A 19981-nucleotide genomic window follows, 5' to 3' on the forward strand; every position below is an offset into this window, starting at 1 on the left:
AGTAAACAAAATATATTTTTATAGTTAAAAAATTTGTGCAATTCTTATTTTCATTCAATTCCTTGTTCATATTGTGCAATTTAATAATATTCATTTTCCAATAAATATTCTACCGAGAAAAAAGACGTTGTCACGTAAAATCTTCGCCCGTAAAACCGACTTTACAGGCAACTAATAATTTTTTTAGAAATTGTTCTTTTCTTCAACTAGTTGTGCTTCCATTTTTCAACTTAAAAAATTAGCTATGTGGCTGAAGTTTCTTTTACTGTCAGAATAGTAATCTCGAAGAAGAACGAGCTGAAGAATATAAACAATTTACACAATGACTCATGGATTTGATTCGTAGGACAATAAGGTTTGTTGATTTGATCAGTAAAGTAAAATTAAGAGGAGTTAACATTATTATTTCCGAATAGATGAGTACAATGAAATTGTCTAGGGTGTTTAGTGAAATTCATGGTTAATCAACAGCCTATAGTACTCTGAGTATCTTTATCTTCATCAATATATTAAATTATTTTTCAAAGTGACGCAGAACACATACACATACGACTAGTGGGTAAATCATACTCCTTCTATTATTATTAATATTATTTGATTCTGTTACTTATATCATAACCAAATTGGTACACAGGTATCAATGTCACACCCATATGCACCCTTTTTATATACTTATAATTCTCTATTTTTTTTCTTTTTAACCGGGGGGGCCCCCTTATTCATGTAAAAAACCTGACAATATATACAAATACAATTCAAGGAAATAATTGGAATACATAAACACAATTTGATGTGACAGTTTCATCCAAAACCACGATATTATTACACACAAACTAATGTGTACATTAAAAAATCACACAAACATCTTTTTTATTGTGGACAAATATTACAACACAAATTAAAAGGGAACACTTGGGCGACAAATACACGTTTCTCACTCCACTGAAGCTCTTGCGGACTCTTTGTTACAACTTATGGGGTTAGGTTTATAAATTGACACATATTGTAATGGCAAGTGATTTTGATTTTTATTCATAATTTACAAAAAAATGTACAAATGAAGACATGACACGACATAACATTAAAGACATGTTTGGGAATAGCGGTGACTGACTTAGGCCTAAGCTAAATTAATAGTAACTATATACAGAAGAGAGAAAAGTAGAGAAAGAGATGACGAATGGAGTCGATGACTACCGTCGCCGTCTGTACACGTAACCTTGATCCTGGAACAGAGAAGTCGATATGTTAGTTCAGTGATGTATTACGCACTATATGAAGTGTAACATGGATCAGTGGTGGATTACAGTTCCTTGGGCCCATGGGCACGAAATTTTGTGACCCCCTACAAACTTTTCTGCGAATTTTGTAAAAAAATTCAACCACAAAAATAAAAAAAATCGTAATTCGTATGATGTTATTGTATTTGAAGAACTTTGAAACGTAATACAATATTTCTAGAATAACATAACGGTGTGAAAATTATGATTTCATTCTTATGATAAATAGCAATGCAAAACCCCCCCCCCATTAGCGGTCTCTTGTGCCAATTTGTTAATCCACCACTGGTCATAATGGATTGCAAGTGATTTCATTTAGAGGTGGTATAAATAAATCTACTAAATTTGAGAAAATAATGTAGAGAATTTAAGATGGAATGTGAATTACCCGTTAGAAAGCTAGGATAGATCCTCCTATGAAAGGCAAAGGAATTTCAAATGACACGTCCTTTATGAGTTAAAATAAATTATATAATCAATTGCCTAGTTAGTACAAAAAATAAAAATGAAAGAAATTTACAATTGGACAAAAATTTAAAAAAATGTGACTTAGATAATTTAAGGGAATAAATTAGTTATCCACTACTGTATTCGAGTTTGCAAACAATCAATAGAAATTTATAAAAGTATTACTAGCTGTAATTTCAAGGCCAATTCACAGATTCTCTACAACAGCTGGCATAATCTCCCCTCTACATCCCGCACCAAATACTGTTGCCAGTTTCACATATATGGGAAATTACTAATCCGTCTCAAAATCTATTTAGTAAACAAACATTATATTCTGGTACTGTAAACAAAATAAAATAATATTTTATTTTTCATCCGTTTTGCAGACAACGTACTCATATAAATAAAGCAGGCAGTGTGAGACTGTTCATGTCACAACGGAGTGGCAACACTGCAAAAATGCTGTCGGATTATTTTCGTGTGGTTTACAATCATGAAAAAAAACGAATAATAAAAATCTATCAATCAAACAATTTGTCAATTCAAGTACACGAATATCTCAATAAAGCAAACATCTGTTATTGTTCAACCAATTAACCTAAAAATAACTAATCAATTTGAGAGTTTATTTCAAAATTCCTTCTTTTAAACAATTTAAGATACATTGTAAAATAAGATACAAATTAGTAATATTATATGAAATAGATGTATATCATAAGCTAGCCGATATCTTAAGGATATGAAATTTATGTAAACATATTATTGAATCGTAAGAGATTAAGAGATTAGGTTAACTTCGAGACAAATAAGTTGATAACCAGAAGTGATTGGCCTTTCAAATAATTTTGATGAAAAGATAGTAAATCACTATTTACTTAATTACTCATTATTATAGTATGAGACACAATATAATGCAAGCCTGGCCGTATGGAAAGTTACCGCACTCAACCCTCCCTCGCCAAGCGGAGCAGCGTTGTCACATTGCCATATCAGCTGATGATTCTCAGTATGAGGCGACGCGACTCGATGTCTCGCTTCGTTCCGGTTGTTTACATCGATTTTGCTCTTCAAAATTCGATTGAACTGACTGCTTTTATTCTATTTTTTTGTTCACGTTCTGTGTTATAGTGTAAAAATGAGTTAATTTGATTTAACTCGTGAAAGTAAAGGCTTCATTAAGATAGATGAGAAGTAAAGATGAGCAGTAACAATCAGTCGATTGTTGAATTTAATCGATTATCCAATCAGTTATCCTTCCATTACATATGGAAACACCGCACGACAACCCAGGCTTGCATCGATATCTCTCGTATTGTAATGAAACTTTGATAATTTTCAAAGGTAATAAAATTTAATTTTTGCTCTGCCATCTTCTATGCGTTTGAACACTATATTGCACTTGGGTCGACGCGGTGGTGTTCTTTTGGTGGTAAATTACAGAATAAAATAAATTAAAATATTGCAGCATTGGTAACGTACCTGAGGAATAGGATCAGGCGAGAAAGTAGCCTCTCCTCCTGACTCGAAGTTAGGCAGAGTGTATACAGTGTCAGGGTTGGCTGCGGGAGCAGGGGCTGGGCCCACTGTGGGGTAAGAAGGGGCCGGGCCCGGGGTCTGGTGGTTGCAGGGGGGCACACCGAACAGCTGTTTAGAAAACTTCTCGTTCTGCACCCTGTTGTACTCGTCCAGCTGATGAAGCAGTCTTTCTTTGTGGGTAATCAGCTGATTGATTTTCTGAAACAGAACTAGCTCATGGGAATTCTGCCCGCCACCACTGTACAGAAGGGTGAATCGCTGGAACACTGTTGTCGGTATCGTTCAAGACATAAGATCAGGAAGGCATCATATACAATAAAAGTGCAATTAACAATGAAATTAAATAATTTAATACTTACTTTCAAAACAATCAGGAATTCGACTATCTTCTAACATAAAAGTATTGTTTATGCTACTTGTATTTTACACAAGGGACGTTAAAAGATACATTGTAACTAACATGTACATGGTTATATCCTTTAGTAATTTACTATTACAATAATTTACAATATATTGGAACGCGTGTTACATGTGCATCGTTGTTTGTTTGGTTTTTATTTTAGAACCAACACTTTCATTCACTTTATGAGGAATTATAGGCATGTAGAGAAGGAAATTTAGGTCATTTTGGAGCATTTTTTATAAATAAAAATACAATATTTCTACCAGCCAACTTTCATAACGTAGGTACTGTGAAAAAAATGATATGTTATAAAATATATGGAATTATGAAAAAATAAAAAAAAAAAAAAAAAAAAAAAAAAAAAAAAAAAAAAAAAAAGTTGATTTCGTCTTTCTCAAACCTCGATGCACATTATAACCTAAAGCGTACAAATTTATACATTATAATAATTGGTAGTTTCAAATTGTGTGTAATATTTTATTGTATTGTATTGTTGTAATAATTGGACGTAAAAGTACTGTATGTAAGACGTCTTGGATTTTATTATTACTATTATTTAATTTGCTAAATTATTTATGTAGGTCTAATGCATTTTCTCCCTGGAGAGTACAGGATTATACTATATTTTCTTTAACTGTTTTCCAGATAATTAATTCTAGTATTTAAAAAAGTAAAAAATATCGTTTATTAAGCCTTATGCTGCCTATTCACCATAGCTTGATGGTTTCTAAATCGAGAATCTTTTATAATCTGTTCAGATCGATCGAGTTAAGAAGCAAACTGTTTGGTGTAGGACAATTAAATGTTGGAGATTTCAATGTGCCAATGCCTGGATACCAATAGTAGGCCTACTTGTGGACTTTCCTTCTCTTAGAATTCCAAGTTGAAGTGATGTCCATCTGTTCATTTTTCAACAAAACGTATCCCAACAATAATACACAAATGAAGGTCACATTTGTATATGTATTGGTTGCTCACGTGTTGGAACTTCTTAAAAGACCATCTTACTCACATGATGCTTCGCACCTATGGGTGTTGTCAACAATCACAATGCTGTATGAGACACTGTGTCTGCAGTTTTATACTTGGTTAGATTTTGACAAAAGATCAACAATTCTGAAGAAAGGATGCAGTAAACCCACTAATGTTTTTTAAATATAAAAGTTGTGTGCGTTAGTCAACGCTGTGCTATTAATGAAGCACCGGTATTATGTGGTCTGGATGCTGTGTAGTTGGGCAAATGCTGAGATTACTAGTCATTAAAGTTGGCTTTTCCTCAAAAATAAATGTTGGAATCATCAACAGAATCAATCGTAGACGACGATATGGCACCTGTCTGGTCGTATCAAAGCGTCTAGTTCTTTGGAGTTTTGGACCTTAAATCATGGTTGTTTAGCGAAATTGCTATTAGGATTCTCCAAGGCAGGATGTAAGATAAAGGAGATGACCACTCATAGCCGTGAAGGGTACCATCCTTCCTCTTCTTCCATTTGGTGAACTACAATTATGTCAGTCATTTACGTCTCATTAATGTTTTTTCCTGACATTGTGCTATATTAACCATATAACACGTAATGTTCCAGATCTAGGCATCCATCGTTTATCAGTTAACACGTTAAAGGTAGACGTAATGTGTATGTGCGAATGTTAGAATTTCAAACAAGATGAATAGCGTCAAGTAGTTTTACGTTTCCTTAGCTTTCAGCCAATGGAATATCCTGATAGCTCCCAGCTTATAGGATCCTGTGGATTCTGGCAGCTTCACATTCTATAATGAAATATTGAACAGGTCCTGTACATTTTAAAATAAAGTAAAATAATGCTTTATTTAACCAGTTGAAGTTAGGGCTAAGAAGCCCTCTCTAACACTTAATTAACCTAGGGACCAACTGCTTAAAGGTGACTTTAGAACCACCACCAACGGCCGGGCAGGCGGACTGCTTGCAAGGACAGGATCGCTCAGCGGTCATCTATCCAAGCAGCAGCCACTTCAGAAGTCAGTTCTTAGTGGAATCCTGAGAGATTTTGTGTGAATCTTTATTTATATAAAAGAAACGATCTGTAATTTGTTAAGAATTCTTCGAGCTTCACCGTAACGTAGGGTTAAGCCTGCGGCTCTCTAACCAAAAGGTCATGGTTCAATATCCAGGGAGGTCATTAAAAATTTGCTAATAGGTTTAGGCAATTTTCTTATAGATGTTTGGTATTCATTGTAATGCCTCTGGTGTAGAACCAAGCCTCTCACAGCAAATAGAGTCATAGTCTTTTAAATTTTCGAAAATCCACGATGGTGTTTGAAAAGTCCTGACGATATTGAAGCATTATTCTTTAATTCTATCCACTAAATTACTATATTCTTCACTCACCCCAAAGAGCAGCTTGAAGATCAGCGCCTTGATGCCGAGAGCAACGACGGCGGTGACGGCTTTAGCACCGATGGCTTTAGCCTTGAGCCCAACGGCTCCGAGGGTCGCTGCCTTAACGGCCGCCCCGGTCTTGAGCACCTTAGCCCCCACTGCCTTAGCCCCCGCGGCCACCACCTTCGTTCCAACGGCCTTAGCCGCCTTCACCCCCAACGCGCCTATACCCAGCGTCTTCAGCAGGCGTTTCTCCCGCCCTCCTCGCTTCTCCAGGGTCGGCCCGAACGCGTCCTCACTCAGCGACTCCTGAAACAAAATACAAATAATCAGTACATGATATCGGATACAGGTGAATCTTCAGTCACATTCTACGGATATTCAAGTGATTACAGTATCATATTTGGAAATTCCATTACTGACACATTACTTCAGTTCTTGACGAAATTAGTGTCAATCAACAATCTTGAGGTCAAACTCAAGGTCAGCTTAAAGTGTACAAACGGTCTTGAATAGTCTCTCTACTCTGCCAAATCATAGTTCAAGAGGAAAATTCTAAACAATATTTTAAATGTAAATTTAACTTAATAGTATTTTTCAATTTTTTCAATGGTCTTCCTGAAAATTTTGGAAATGTTTGTAATTTGTCACTAAAATATTAACAAAGTGTAAATTTTGTTAAGGAAAACTAAAAAGAGTTTGAATGCGGCGACTGTTAATCAGATCAAAATGAGACTTCTCCCACAGTTAAAATGACTAAAAATAAAAACGCAAAGGCGTTTGAAGTTTAAAATTGATCTTATGGGGTAAGCAAGGTCGTTTTTCTAAAGCCGGTTCTTAATTCGAGATATGTGTAGTACTTTAAGTAGAATTATTGAAGGGTTACGTTTAAGATCATTGTTACTATTGTTGCTATTATCATCAATAGCATTTCTATTGCAGTTTTTTGCAGTTTTAAATCTATCTTTTGTAACCGAAATGTAAATAAGAGTCTTGGGCGCAAAATCTTAGAATTCACTTTAATATGAACCAAGAGGAGAGTCCTAATATGGTAAAATATGTACAAATATAGACAAAACTCCAAAGACTACTGAAATGCCATAGTCACTCCAGGTGTATACGTAGGATGGAGATGTTGCAACATCGACAACAACACCGGATTACCACAATATTTGTTCACAGTGACAGTATTCAACAGGTCATGGACACAAAACAACGGAGTATCTTTTCTAGCGTTTCCTGTGCAGCATCGCAACTGATTGCTGATGATGTTGTAAATGCTGAGCTTGACCGTGTTGCTGCTGGGATGTCGTGTCTGCTGATGTTGGCGGATATGTGCTTGAGATTTCCCGGGATTGAAACCAGAGTATCCGAGTAAATAATGGTCAAGGGCTGGTAGATAATGTGTGACAAAGACGTATATCCTACTAAAGTTAAAGCGAGTTTATGTGAGCTGTATAAGATGAAGGTTTCTCCGTTATATATCTTATTAGTTCTCAATTACTGTACACCATCGTATATAACAATAGTTAAAATTTTGTAAATATAGGCTATATAAAAATTGTTTGCTAAGATGGGTAAAAGGGCAATTTCCCTACTAATAATGTGAACACTACGTACTATTAGTAATAGTAACGTTAAAAAGATCAATATTGTAAAAATTTATTTTTGTGAAGTAACAGTAATCAATACGATATTCAAATTTTGCTATTGAAATCAATATAAATTGTGAATTCCACTTTTTATTTCGGTAAATTAATACAAAATTTCGAAAATATTTGATAAAAAATGAATATGAAGAAGGAAAACACAGTTTTTGTGTAAATTAAGTAAGATTTGTTTTGTGAATTGTATGTATTGCATTCAATAACTTTTGGGGAATAATTACAAATCACATTTATGTATTTGCGCATTTTACAACTTGATATGACCAAAATTACACAAAACACTGTTATGGTTCTAATTTTAATATTAATCACTCAATTATTTTTCAAAATAAGTTCTTTTTACCGAAAACAGGTAAATTTACCGAAAGAATTCTCTCAGCGTGATTCCAATCATATCCGTCAGATAGTGTGAAATTTAAATCCAACCGGATTTCTTAATTTGTTTTTTCGTTTATTACTTTAAAGAATGTGTGGTCTGTCAGTTTTAGTTCAATCAAGAATTGGACTAAAAACCTACATTTCACTGATTTACCAAGACCTACATTAATTATGTTCTTCCTTTATCTTGAAGATAAATAATGGTTTTTCATTACTTTATAATTATTACCTTCACCTACAAAGGACAATTAGATGGTGTCTTGCTTAGAAAAAATAAGTGAGATGATTTTACATCATATAAAACAAGCTTATATGAGATTTTTATTATAAAACAGTCCTTAAAATACAGTTGAAAATAATTGTGACTTGTTGAAAAGGTAGAACGGAGGAGGGTGAACTTTACGGACACATCATTTAATATGAACGAAATACTTTGAAATATATTGATAATCATGTATTGGATATTGAGTGTAGGATGTTGATCTTCTATTATAAAAATGCTCCTTGATGATCACGCTTCGTGGTAATGCATGACTGATGACTCATGCCTCTCAGTTTACATAACTGTCTGGAGAGGCAGTTGAGAGTCCTGAGGCAGAGCTTTCATCTCTTGTAGAGAGGGGAAGTGATTCCTGATACCACTTTCTCGCCGGAACTCAGTCATGCTCAGTCCATTTACTATCGTTTAATTACAATATACTGTAAGAATGCGTGGCTATGCGGGAATTGTAAAAAGTACAGTCGGGTATATTTAAAATTGTCCTCGTGTCTCGACTTGGAAGCCTTGTAAATGAACTTGTCCTACAAACACCGATTTAACTTAGCTTCATTCAGACCGCTTGTAAATCTTCTGTCTGATGGTTGAGACATCACAATCCAATCTGTTACGGCTGGAAATAGCGAAGACGCTGGAAATTACAGGTATGACGTTATCAAAGGACTTTCACTTCCAGATAATATCTCCGATTAGTTTGTAACAACTGCGGCTGATCTATTTTAATGAGTGCACGATCTGTGACATAAATAAATTAATAATTGTAAACAAATTAAGGTACAAAAGTATGGCTATGTACTTTGATCATTTGCAACTCTGGAATGAAAGTAAGAAATGGCCAACAAAATTAGTAAAATGTTCAAAGAATGAATGCCATCTAAAGTAAAATAAGTAATGTTTTACAACGTGAAGTTAGGGATAAGAAGCCCACTTTAACACTTAACCTGGGGACCAACTGCTTAAAGGTGACTTCCGAACCACCACCAATGCCCGGGCAGGCGGGCTGTTTGCAAGGACAGGATCGCTCAGCGGTCACCCATCCAAGCAGCAGCCACGCTTGACATTGCCAAATTTGGTATCTTGCGATAACCGCCGCACCCGCTACGGGGTTTACCAGGTTTATCTAATTCGATTCTTAGCATTGTAAATTAATTTTATAGTAAATCTACGGGCAAGTAAAACTTCTACGCTGAACGACATAAATTTCCATAGTGTAAAGACCTTCACTAAGATCTTACCCTAAGAAATAAGAAGGGGAAAGGGGGGAAGGGGAATAGATTATTTTTTACCGATGAGCTCAATTAAAGTCTACTTCCGATTTAAGGTAGTGGAATCTGCTTAAATTTAAATAGTATTTAAAATTTTGAAGTCATAACCCCTTTAAGACGATTTCCCAAAAAGCGAAAATATATTTTTCATCCATCCATAAGAAGTTATAGACGAAGTAGGAAATATAGGCAATCCTTGCAAACAAGCCTTAATTAAAACGTCTGAAGTTAAGATGTGAATTTTACACTACGTATATGAGGTATTCAAATATTTGTTATCGATTTATGAGTTAAGGAAATGACACATTTTAATGAAATATAACTTACGAAGAAAATAACATAAGTTATTCAAAATGATTCTAAGGAAATTACATATTTATAAATAAAAAACATGTAGTTTATTTTATATAACTCTGTAAAACGGTTCATTTTTTGTATTAAAAAATTTGTACTTGGGGTAGATGCCTCTGAATTCTGCTTCTAATGCTACAACACTGAGGTATTCATATGTTTGTTATCGATTTATGAGTTAAGGAAATGACACACTTTAATTAAATATAATTTAAGGAAAATGGCGTACATTATTCAAAATTTTCCCAAGGAAATTACGTATTTATAAATAAAAACATGTAGTTTGTTTTATACAGTACTGTAAAAAAGATAGAAATATATGTATTCAAAAATTTTTACTTGGGTCAGATGATCCTAAATTCTGCTTCTAATGTTACAACTCCTCGTCAAAAACTTGTTTCTTTTTCCCTGTCTTTAGATAAGATGTCTTAAAAAAGAGCCGTGACCAGTAATTTGTTTTAAATTAATAATAAAAAAAACTATTCCTGGAGAAAAACCGCTTGCATCTTCTTAATGCAATACAGTTTTAGATGTGACACTCTTATTCACTTAATGTGTCAAAAGCGTTTTAAGTTCCTCGCGTCAAGTATCACTTAAATTTCCAAAGTTATGGAACGTTATATTTTACGAAACGTAAACCCTATTGTCCAAGAACGTATTTTTTAAATAGTTAAATCTTTTGTGGAGGATAAATGATGGATTTAATCCGTTAAGAATACTAACTATTAATTAAATCCCAGTGCGAGCACCTTTTAGTTCTTTGCTAGCACGATCAATCGTGTCCCATCTTCGTGCCGCAACCATCTTGCCACGTCGGATTGCGTCTTTGCTTAATTTGTTGTTTGTGTCACGTTTTTAGTCTATATTTCTACCACAATATTTTGCCCACATTGTTTTGATCCAAGTCATTAGCACTGGGCCACGCTTCTAACCACTGTGTTTGTGCCACAGTGGGACTGGAACCAAAACAAAACTATGGATGTCCAAGAGTGGCACATCACTAACAACTAATGTTATTGGAAGGGTTTATCCTCCTCCACTGTGGAGGATGGAGTGGATGGGCCCCCTTGGCGTTAAAGACTGTTGCTACCTTTTATTAGATAAATGTAATAGGCAGTATTTATGTGATCTACCTAAACTAAAATTAGATTCCATGAAAGCATTTGGTGTTAAAGAGGTTAGATTTCGAAACTTTACTCAGAATTTATAATTGGATCTCCTCCGTTAGGAATATTTAAGGGTTATCCTTGTAGAGAATCTTCGTGAATTGTGCACGTTTTAATATAAGACACACCTTAATTTTGTTAACCTTGCATGCAATTCGTAATTACAAGCAATGTAAGCTATTTTTAAGTACTTCAACATCTTACAAAGTGGGTTTTACCAAGATTTTACCAAGATTAAAAAAGAATTAGTAATTTTAGATAAATTAAAAGTAAGTTTATTCGTATACCCAGGAGGGTTCACTTCTGACTGGATTATACCTTCCAGTTGAACCAATACTGGACACAGCAATAACCAATGTGTCACTTAAATCTGGGCACCGTATGGATGTCCAGGAACAGCACATCACTAACCGCAAATGTCAAGATATTGGTGTGCTAGGATAGATTGATAGGTCTAGTCTTGATAGGGGATGATTGTTAGAGTTGGTGGGTTCCCTTTGTGTTAAAGGCCTCGATAGGCATATTTAAGAATTTCCTCGTGTATAGGCATATTTAAGAATTTCCTCGTGTATTATGCACGGTATAAAATAAGATAAAATGTAGTCTCGTCAACTCTGTTTATTGCATATGTAATTGGTGAGTACATGCAATATAGGCCATTTTGAACATTGGAAAACCCAACCAAGAGAATTTGACCATGATGGATGTTAATAAAGAATTAGTGATTTTGGATAATTTAATAAGTAAATCGATTCGAATCTTAACTGTGGGATTGCCGTGTTGGCTTTTGGTATTAGACAATACCTCGTGGATATTTTCGTAACCATCCAAGACGAAATAATTTTGGCAGAACTAATAAGACCGTTGTGGTTTCGTTTCAGAATTTCTGGCTCTCCCCAATTAGACCCAACCAGTGTTTGGGGTAGACCCTCGCTAATCCGGCAGTGAACACGACGCTGCTAACGAGGCTGATGTAACGAGCGCGGTCCAGAGACTTCAACACAATGTACAAGAATGGGCAGTGGATACGGGTGAACGGTTGAGGCGGCTAGTTACCCAAAGATGGCTTCACTTTCTTTCTGAATACTAATCATTCTCGGCAGCCTAGAGAATGGGCCACCACACCTTTCTTTCTTTAGTCTGAGCCCACGCGCATGCGACCTTCATCTGTGCGAGGAACTCTTCCCAACGTACAATCATTAATCGCTTTCTTGACTATTCATTAATTGATCAATTAATGACTGCCGACGGCTCAGCGGTCTGAGACGTTGGGTTTTAGCTCATTGTTAGAGTCAGCGCAGATTCAAATCCTGTCTATGACAGCTGATTCAAATTCAGCTATTTGAAGATTTTACATCATCACATTTTTGGAATTGATTTGTTACCCAAAAAGTCTCAGTTCCTTGCAGAAACACCTTGAACCATAACTGTGAGGATGACTGTGGCCGAGCGGTCTAAGACGTTGGACTTTGGGTCTGAGTTAGAGATAGCGCATGGTTAAAATCCTGTCTATGACAGCTGATTCAAATTCAGCTATTTGAAGATTTTACATCATCACATTTTTGGAATTGATTTGTTACCCAAAAAGTCTCAGTTCCTTGCAGAAACACCTTGAACCATAACTGTGAGAGTGGCGATGACCGAGCGGTCTAAGACGTTGGACTTTGGGTCTGAGTTAGAGATTGCGCATGGTTAAAATCCTGTCTGTGACCTTCGCACTTTTTGTCAGTACCATCGACCGTGACCTGTACGGATCTCCTCCTTATTCTGTTTCAAAAGATCCTCGCACAGCCCAGCAGCCTATGGGGACGGACTGAATAAGGCATAAAAGGGATAGGACTTTTCTTTTATCTAAAAATTCTGTTACATTTAACGGTAATGTTTATGCTCTACATCGTACGGTTAATGTTAAAACAAGGCTTGATGTATTTCAATGAAGGATGGAGCTACGGTAATTATAAGGACATAGCCTAATTCTGTATATTGTATTTGTATTCACTTGTCATAGTACAATATTTTGACCTATTTTAGGGAATATTTTGAATCTAGTTTGTGTTTTCAATCGGTGCGCGAAGGTACAAAACAGATTTGGATCCAATAAAATGAGTGAGTTTTCAATTGGTAGATTGAAAACGAAGACCGTGGATATTTTTAATATCTCATTTGAATTAAATATTTTTGATGACTACTCTTGTGGGGTTCATTGTGCATCACCATTCCATTAATAGAATATCACTAATTCCTTAGGTTATGTTTATGAAATATTCCAAAAAAATCAAATCACAATGAATTCGACTTACCAAGATCTCTATGTATGTTCATTTGGAAAATATATACATAACAAAATATACGATATTGTTTAGAATTATAGTATTGTAGAGAAGGTGGAGATAACATCTGTAGAGAGTTAGTTACACTCTAAAGACCTATGTGATCTCACCAGTCTCTGTATTTGTTACCATATTATATGAAAAAAAAACAGTTTTACATACTGAATCTAAGTACCAAGAAAAGCACGAGCATCACATAACGCAGTGGTCCATAAATACAACCCAAAAATGCTCATTGATGTAAATAAAACCACAAGAATAGTTTGGATTTAATGCATTTTGTGATGTAAGTTTCAAAATTTACTATTAACCGGGTAGTACAGTTATATAGTTTCTTTATCTTTACACGCAGGCCATCAAGCATGTTATACATAGATCGAGAATATGAAAATCGTTTTCAAAAAATATCATGTTGATATTGCAATTAACAGCTGTTGGCTGAGCTTTAGCGTAGTCTACCACTAAAGGGGCTGGAAAAATGTAATTTCTGTCTGTTTGTCTGTCCGCACGATATCTCAAGAACAAAATAATCTATAGAGTTGAAATTTTGAATTCAACTTCATCTATAATCAGCAGCAACAAGTGCAATGATGGTGAATGTCACTTCATGGGGTTTGGCTGAGCGTTAGCGAACATTTTAAAATTGTTCTTATGGGTAACCATGATGGCAACGAAAAAATCGCAGAATAAATACTTTTGTAAACAAACTGAGAACAATCATCCGAGATTTTGACAAGTTCACATAGAATGAGCTATATATTTGTGAAATACTTGTGCATAAAACCTCAGCGAAACATGTTACGACACATAGTGTGGATTACTCACACCTTGCTTTTTATATAATATATAAAATGATGAATTATATATGTTTACGTTAGCAGCGCAAGTAATGCCTTCATGATATCATATCCTGGACCGCTGGGCAGAAACCATCATGGAAAACTCTGTAGATCCTTGGGCTATCCTGGCACACACTAAGATGTTTGTTCCGTTTGTCCTCTGTGTCCAGTAAATCTAGATCTCGGTATTTTTCTCAAGGCCATGGGAATTTACGGATCGTCCAACTTTCTCAGCCAAAGGATGTTTGGTGTTCTTTCTTTCCACCTCAGACTCTTCGACCTTCAACATTTCCAGTTGTGTCTTGCCTGTAAACTCCTGATGGGATTGGTGTGGAAACTTTGTCCAAGGAAACTTTAGTCTTTAATACGGTTCTAGGTTGATACTTACAATTATAAGAATATACTTAATGGTGAAAAGGAAAAGGTGTTAAAAGTAGAGTAACTCAGTTTCATTGAATGGGGGGGGGGTTTCATCTAATCGGTTACGGAACATTGTTTGTTAGCGTGTTTTTAACAACAAGGGGAAGTTTTGAAACAAATAACAATCAGTTAGATGAAAGTACATTGTTCACAACTTATAAAAATAAGAATTTGTACAATCCATTATGTTCTCGTATATAGGGACATCTTATAAAAAAATAGTGTTTTAAAACAAGCACATAGGTTTCGTAGTAAAATAGTGAAATAATGAGATATGAATTAATTGGTTTATTCCTACATTATTTTTCAATTTCACATTTTGAGGATTACTTAGGACTTAGCTATTTATGTTACCAGTAATGAGGTTGGCTGATTATATATTAAATTTAAGATATACTAGTAGGAATGTATGATATAGTTTTTCAAAAATCTGCAAGGATTTCTAGTAACTCGAAGTGTAAAAATAAAAGAGTGCGTCTGTAACATGAATTATTTCATAGCTTACTTAAGGGGAAGTAATAAAGCTTGATAACATCAAAGTTTATCACGCAGATATTTTATCTACAAAGTATTTGTAGATAAAATTTCTTGCCACCTTATGTCGTTTGTAGCGAAGAAAAACCAATTATTCATAAATAGGAAGATTTGAGGGATGAAGTTTGCACTTCCAAAACTTTAGTATCATGAAGTTTTACATTTATTTGTCAACAGAGACTTCATCGTCTGGAATTTCTTGAAGTACGGATTAGCCATTACTTAAAGACCTGTTATGGGTGATCCAGTATATTAATATTACTTTACAGAATTTTCTTATAAAATGTTACAGTTAAAAATTGAACTCAGTACTTTTGGACCAAGTTTTTATATTCCTGATTAACAATAATTATGATCATTTTTCACTTGAAAATGGCTACGAAATTATTAATTTTTTGAAAGGTTTAAATTTGTGTTGTTTGACCTTGCACTCTACTTCGCAAAGAGAACATTTTCTATCAGTAGAATAAGTTGACAAAGGTTTTTGTTCACGAACGTGATTAATATAGTCTGGATATTACCAAAAGTTTCTTTCATCATTGAGTTCTCGACATAATGGTAGCAATTTTAAGAACGACTTTGAATGAGAGGTTTACAATATGAAGGCTTTTAATTAGAGTGTCGGTTCTGTTTTGTTTGGGTTGGGCAAAATAACTTCATATTTATTTAAACACTTTTGTTAAAAACTTAAACCCACCACTGCTGTTGTGGTAAAGTCGCTGTAGCTCTCTGTATACAGTCCCTATTGAAAGCCTTGGCTTAGTTACTATTGTTATCTTAGTATAATCCCAAAGTTGGACATTGGGTGAAGTCAATATGGTCACTGTAGTAATTGTTGAGTCACTGAAGTTTTCTTGATTTCAGCCACTTTAGCTGACATAGTACATTCACTAGTTGTCACAGTACAGTCACTGTAGCTGTTATGGACCGAAACTGTAGTTGTCATGGCGTAGCCACTAAAGCTGGCTTTCTATAGTCAATTAAATGGAAGAGATTTGACCTCCAAACATTTTTACGATGAGGTCATGAGTTATGCCTCCTAGTGTCTAGGACATATAGATAATTATGCAATCATTGCGAAAAGACCCTTTCTAATTTAAATAAGTGTGAGTGCGTGCAGCAAAATAGTTGTATTTAATAGATATTATTTAATATTTACTGTAAACAATATTATGAGCATCGCTAATTTCATTTTTCTCCTTGAAGAATACAGCAAGAAGAGATTTATTACTTAATAGCTATAGAGTCAAATGCCAGTCATTCGCCAAGTGACCTACTAAGTAAATATTCCGGTTCTCCTTGAGACAAAACGAGATCGTCATCCTTTACGCAGATAACTTCAGCGAGTTATTTCAAAGGCGTTTAATTACCTTATTGTAATGTTGTCTCTTGTACGTCTATACTATCATTCCGATTTCACCTAAGTTTGTCTTGCTATACAAAAGAATTCCTCTGTGTGTCAAAGTACCATCAAAGAGTTCAGCTTTCTAGATAAATTTGTATATTTAGAAACTGGACTTTGCAGAGAATTTGAAGGAAACAGGATTTTCGGGACATTTACCATCGTTCAGTGATACAAAACATCAGTAATACTACATTTCGAGATCAGCAATATGAGCTCTTCTTCAGGCAACTTTTTGTGTCACTGAACGATGGAAAATGTCCGGAAAATCCTGTTTCCTTCACAATCCTTCCATCGTAAAAAACAAACTTAAAATTACAGAGAGTGTTGAGTATAGCTCCAGTTCACCTTCCTCTTAGTGAAACATCTGGGAGACTGTGCATTTGATGAGACAACGAGAATACCTCTTCACCTAGATTACACTATATTTTGTAGTGTAGGTGTCTCAGATGTCGAAACGATGGAAAGACTTCGCTATGAGCTTCTCGTCACCGACTTTTATTGGATCTCTTCAGAGGAAGATTACTCCAGATTCCGGGAATCTAGTTTGAGACAGCGTCAGATTCCAGACGCTGCACTAAGAGGAAGGTGAACTAGAGCTAAACTCACATTCAAATTGAATCAACCCTTCCAACCATAGCAGCGGTATGTGTACTTTACTGTAGATTTAAACGTGCATGCCGTGGGATAGTGATATAAACATACACAAGACAAGAGCTCAACATGGAACGACAATCTCCCTTCTGAGGGTGGAAAAAGCTCATAATCATCTTCACATCATCTCTAAAACTTCAAAATAAATCCACGAAGATTTAAAGCGTAATCAAAATACAACCTTGGCGTCCTCCTCTATTTACTAAATAGGCAAAGTTCATAGTCTAGGAGTATTAATCAAGGCAACATTTCTTAGGGGATGAACTCTAGAATATGAATATGAATCCCTAGAATAAAATTGTAATCTTGTGTAGATATGCGTGTAAATTAAAGTGAATGATTTTATTCCGACTGCCTTAAGAGTCAGTAAATGATTCATGTCCCAGTGAAGGTTTTAACAATATATTCTGTAGCTAGAGATATATCATTATTTAAAACCCATTACAAATTAGTCTCACGACTATTGCAGTACATTGTGTAATATTATAACATTTTCAACGCAATAAATATATATTACAGATAACGACATTTAATAAAAGTGCCTTATGCAATATTGTTCACTATAACCATAGTTTTATCGGTCTCTACATTTTCTTTTATTTTAATGTATTACTTCATTAAGTTCCTTAAAACGTTTTAGGCGTACTAACACTTCATTAAATAAAAAAATTCCTCATTGTCTTGCTAGAAATATATGATTTTGATTAATTATAAAAAAATATCGCATTGGTAGTATTGTAAAGGAAGAAACTCGAATTTTGTCTCCAAGAATCGAAGGATTCGGGGAAATTAGATTAGCTCTTGAGAAAGTATAACCGAAATTTAATTATTAAACCTGACATATGGTTTTCTTAGTTGGCGAAAAAACCCCTTATGAAATCAGAACCAGTTATGAAAGGCAGAGGTCTGACCAGTTCTAGGGATAATACAGTTGTTCTTCTCATTATAATTTTTTGTTCACTTCGGAAGCGGTTGGCCGGAAAAAATATTCTTGTTTCCTGCAGAGGTGAGCTGTGATCTGCCTGCACTACACGGAAGTGTGGTGAAACCTTTACAGGTTTAGTGCTGTAACTAACTGCTCTTCTGTACCTCGAAAGTAGCTTTCTGGTGTAAATTGCCATAGGCCTATCGTTTGTGATCTTTATATTAAAAGTATCATAAATGATATGTTTTGTTCATCAAGTTTCACAATGGAGCCGAGATATTGTACTAACGTCCTTCCTTTTTGCTTACTGGATCATATACTCCTTACAAGATCCTATCACCCAATGTTCTCTTCTGTATGTCAGTCTGTCTGTCTCATGATGCTTAGAGGATGAATTGACCTAAATTTACTTCAGCTTCAAGAGAGCTTTTTTGAAAACTGAAGCTTCCTTTCTATTGGATAGTGTAAGAACTTTGAAGTGGAAATTGAACTGTACAGTCTTCATACTTAAGTTTTCACTGTGTATTGGTTGTTATGTTACAATCTTTTTGCTGTCTTCATTGTTGTAAATTCTTTATCTATTTATATACTTTACATTCTTGTTATTTATTGCTATAGTTTATTTTGTTGTTACATCATCTTTATTGATACTATTTTCTTATCGTTGAATTACCGTTTTGAGATATTTACTTAAATATATTTTTTCATATCATACTATAGTTTATTTAGTCATATTATTGTCATATTCTAATTGTAATAGAGTTAGTGACTGTCTTTTGGATTGAAATTTTCTCATTGTTGTCACTACTCCTGTTATTTTAATGGTTACTTATCTTACTTTAATAATTATAAGATAAGTTTCCTATTGCTTTTCGTTACCATTATTTTAGTACACTGTTCTGTAACTTGTCTACTCAGCCACCCACAAGTCCATTTATCCGTTAGGTACTTAGCGTTAGGTTAAGTTGCCTGTAAGTTCGCTATCATTATAATCCTCGTATATAAAATGGAGATGTATGTCCGTACATTGTATGCATGATGGACAGTGTACTTTCATGAGATTTGGCTGAGAGTCAGAGAAGCATAGATATGCTCAGCATGTCTCGAGAAACTCGAGAACGATTTCATCAGTAAATTTTAAGTTTAGAATGAAACTTAATTTATTCATAGACAAGATGTATAAGTGTCTGACCTGTGTGTGTTTTCCACTACATATCTCAAGGACGTATTGAACTATGGACTTGATATTTTGTATGTCTGTTTAATTGTAAATATGCAACGTCATGTTAAACTATGGTGAATGTAATTCAATGAAATTTAACTTGAGCACTATTGAAAACTATTAGTCGACGTTGAAAAAATTCTTACTTTCTGTTTTTATTTCTGTCCGAAACATATCCGAAGAATGAAATGGTCTTGAAACTTTTCCTGCAAATTTTCAGCGAAGCCTGTCACGCGACATGTATTCTGGCCTACTCTTACCTTACTGTACTTTGCCGTTTCCACACCAACATAGTGTTAACTGTAGATATCTCATTGTAATATATTATAGAGATGGATACTCCATAATGGTGGCGACACTGAATGCTACTCTTTGCGAGCGTTTACCAGAAGGGAATAGTAACAGACTGGTTAATGCCAAGAGGACATAAACCTAGTTAGAGGCTCGTAAAGGAAAGTACAAGTGAATTACAAGTTGTGACGTAATCGGTTTGGGTTCTCATCGAGAAAATGCCATTCATATGCC

At 34.8% G+C, this 19981-nt stretch overlaps 1 protein-coding gene across 1 annotated transcript in view; it reads right to left on the reverse strand.

Annotated features, from left to right (window-relative positions):
* Positions 1 to 1006: 1006 nt before the first annotated feature.
* Positions 1007 to 19981, reverse strand: part of LOC124363204 — an 82974-nt gene continuing 63999 nt past the window's right edge. The window contains exons 4-6 of the mRNA XM_046818363.1: positions 6036 to 6335; positions 3210 to 3464; positions 1007 to 1226 (exon numbers count right to left, since the gene is read on the reverse strand). Of these exons, the coding sequence (XP_046674319.1) occupies positions 1194 to 1226; positions 3210 to 3464; positions 6036 to 6335 (588 nt within the window). The 3' untranslated portion in view covers positions 1007 to 1193. The remainder of the gene's footprint in view (positions 1227 to 3209; positions 3465 to 6035; positions 6336 to 19981) is intronic.

The sequence above is a fragment of the Homalodisca vitripennis genome, chromosome 5 (genome assembly GCF_021130785.1).
Source record: "Homalodisca vitripennis isolate AUS2020 chromosome 5, UT_GWSS_2.1, whole genome shotgun sequence".
Lineage (NCBI taxonomy): Eukaryota > Metazoa > Arthropoda > Insecta > Hemiptera > Cicadellidae > Homalodisca > Homalodisca vitripennis.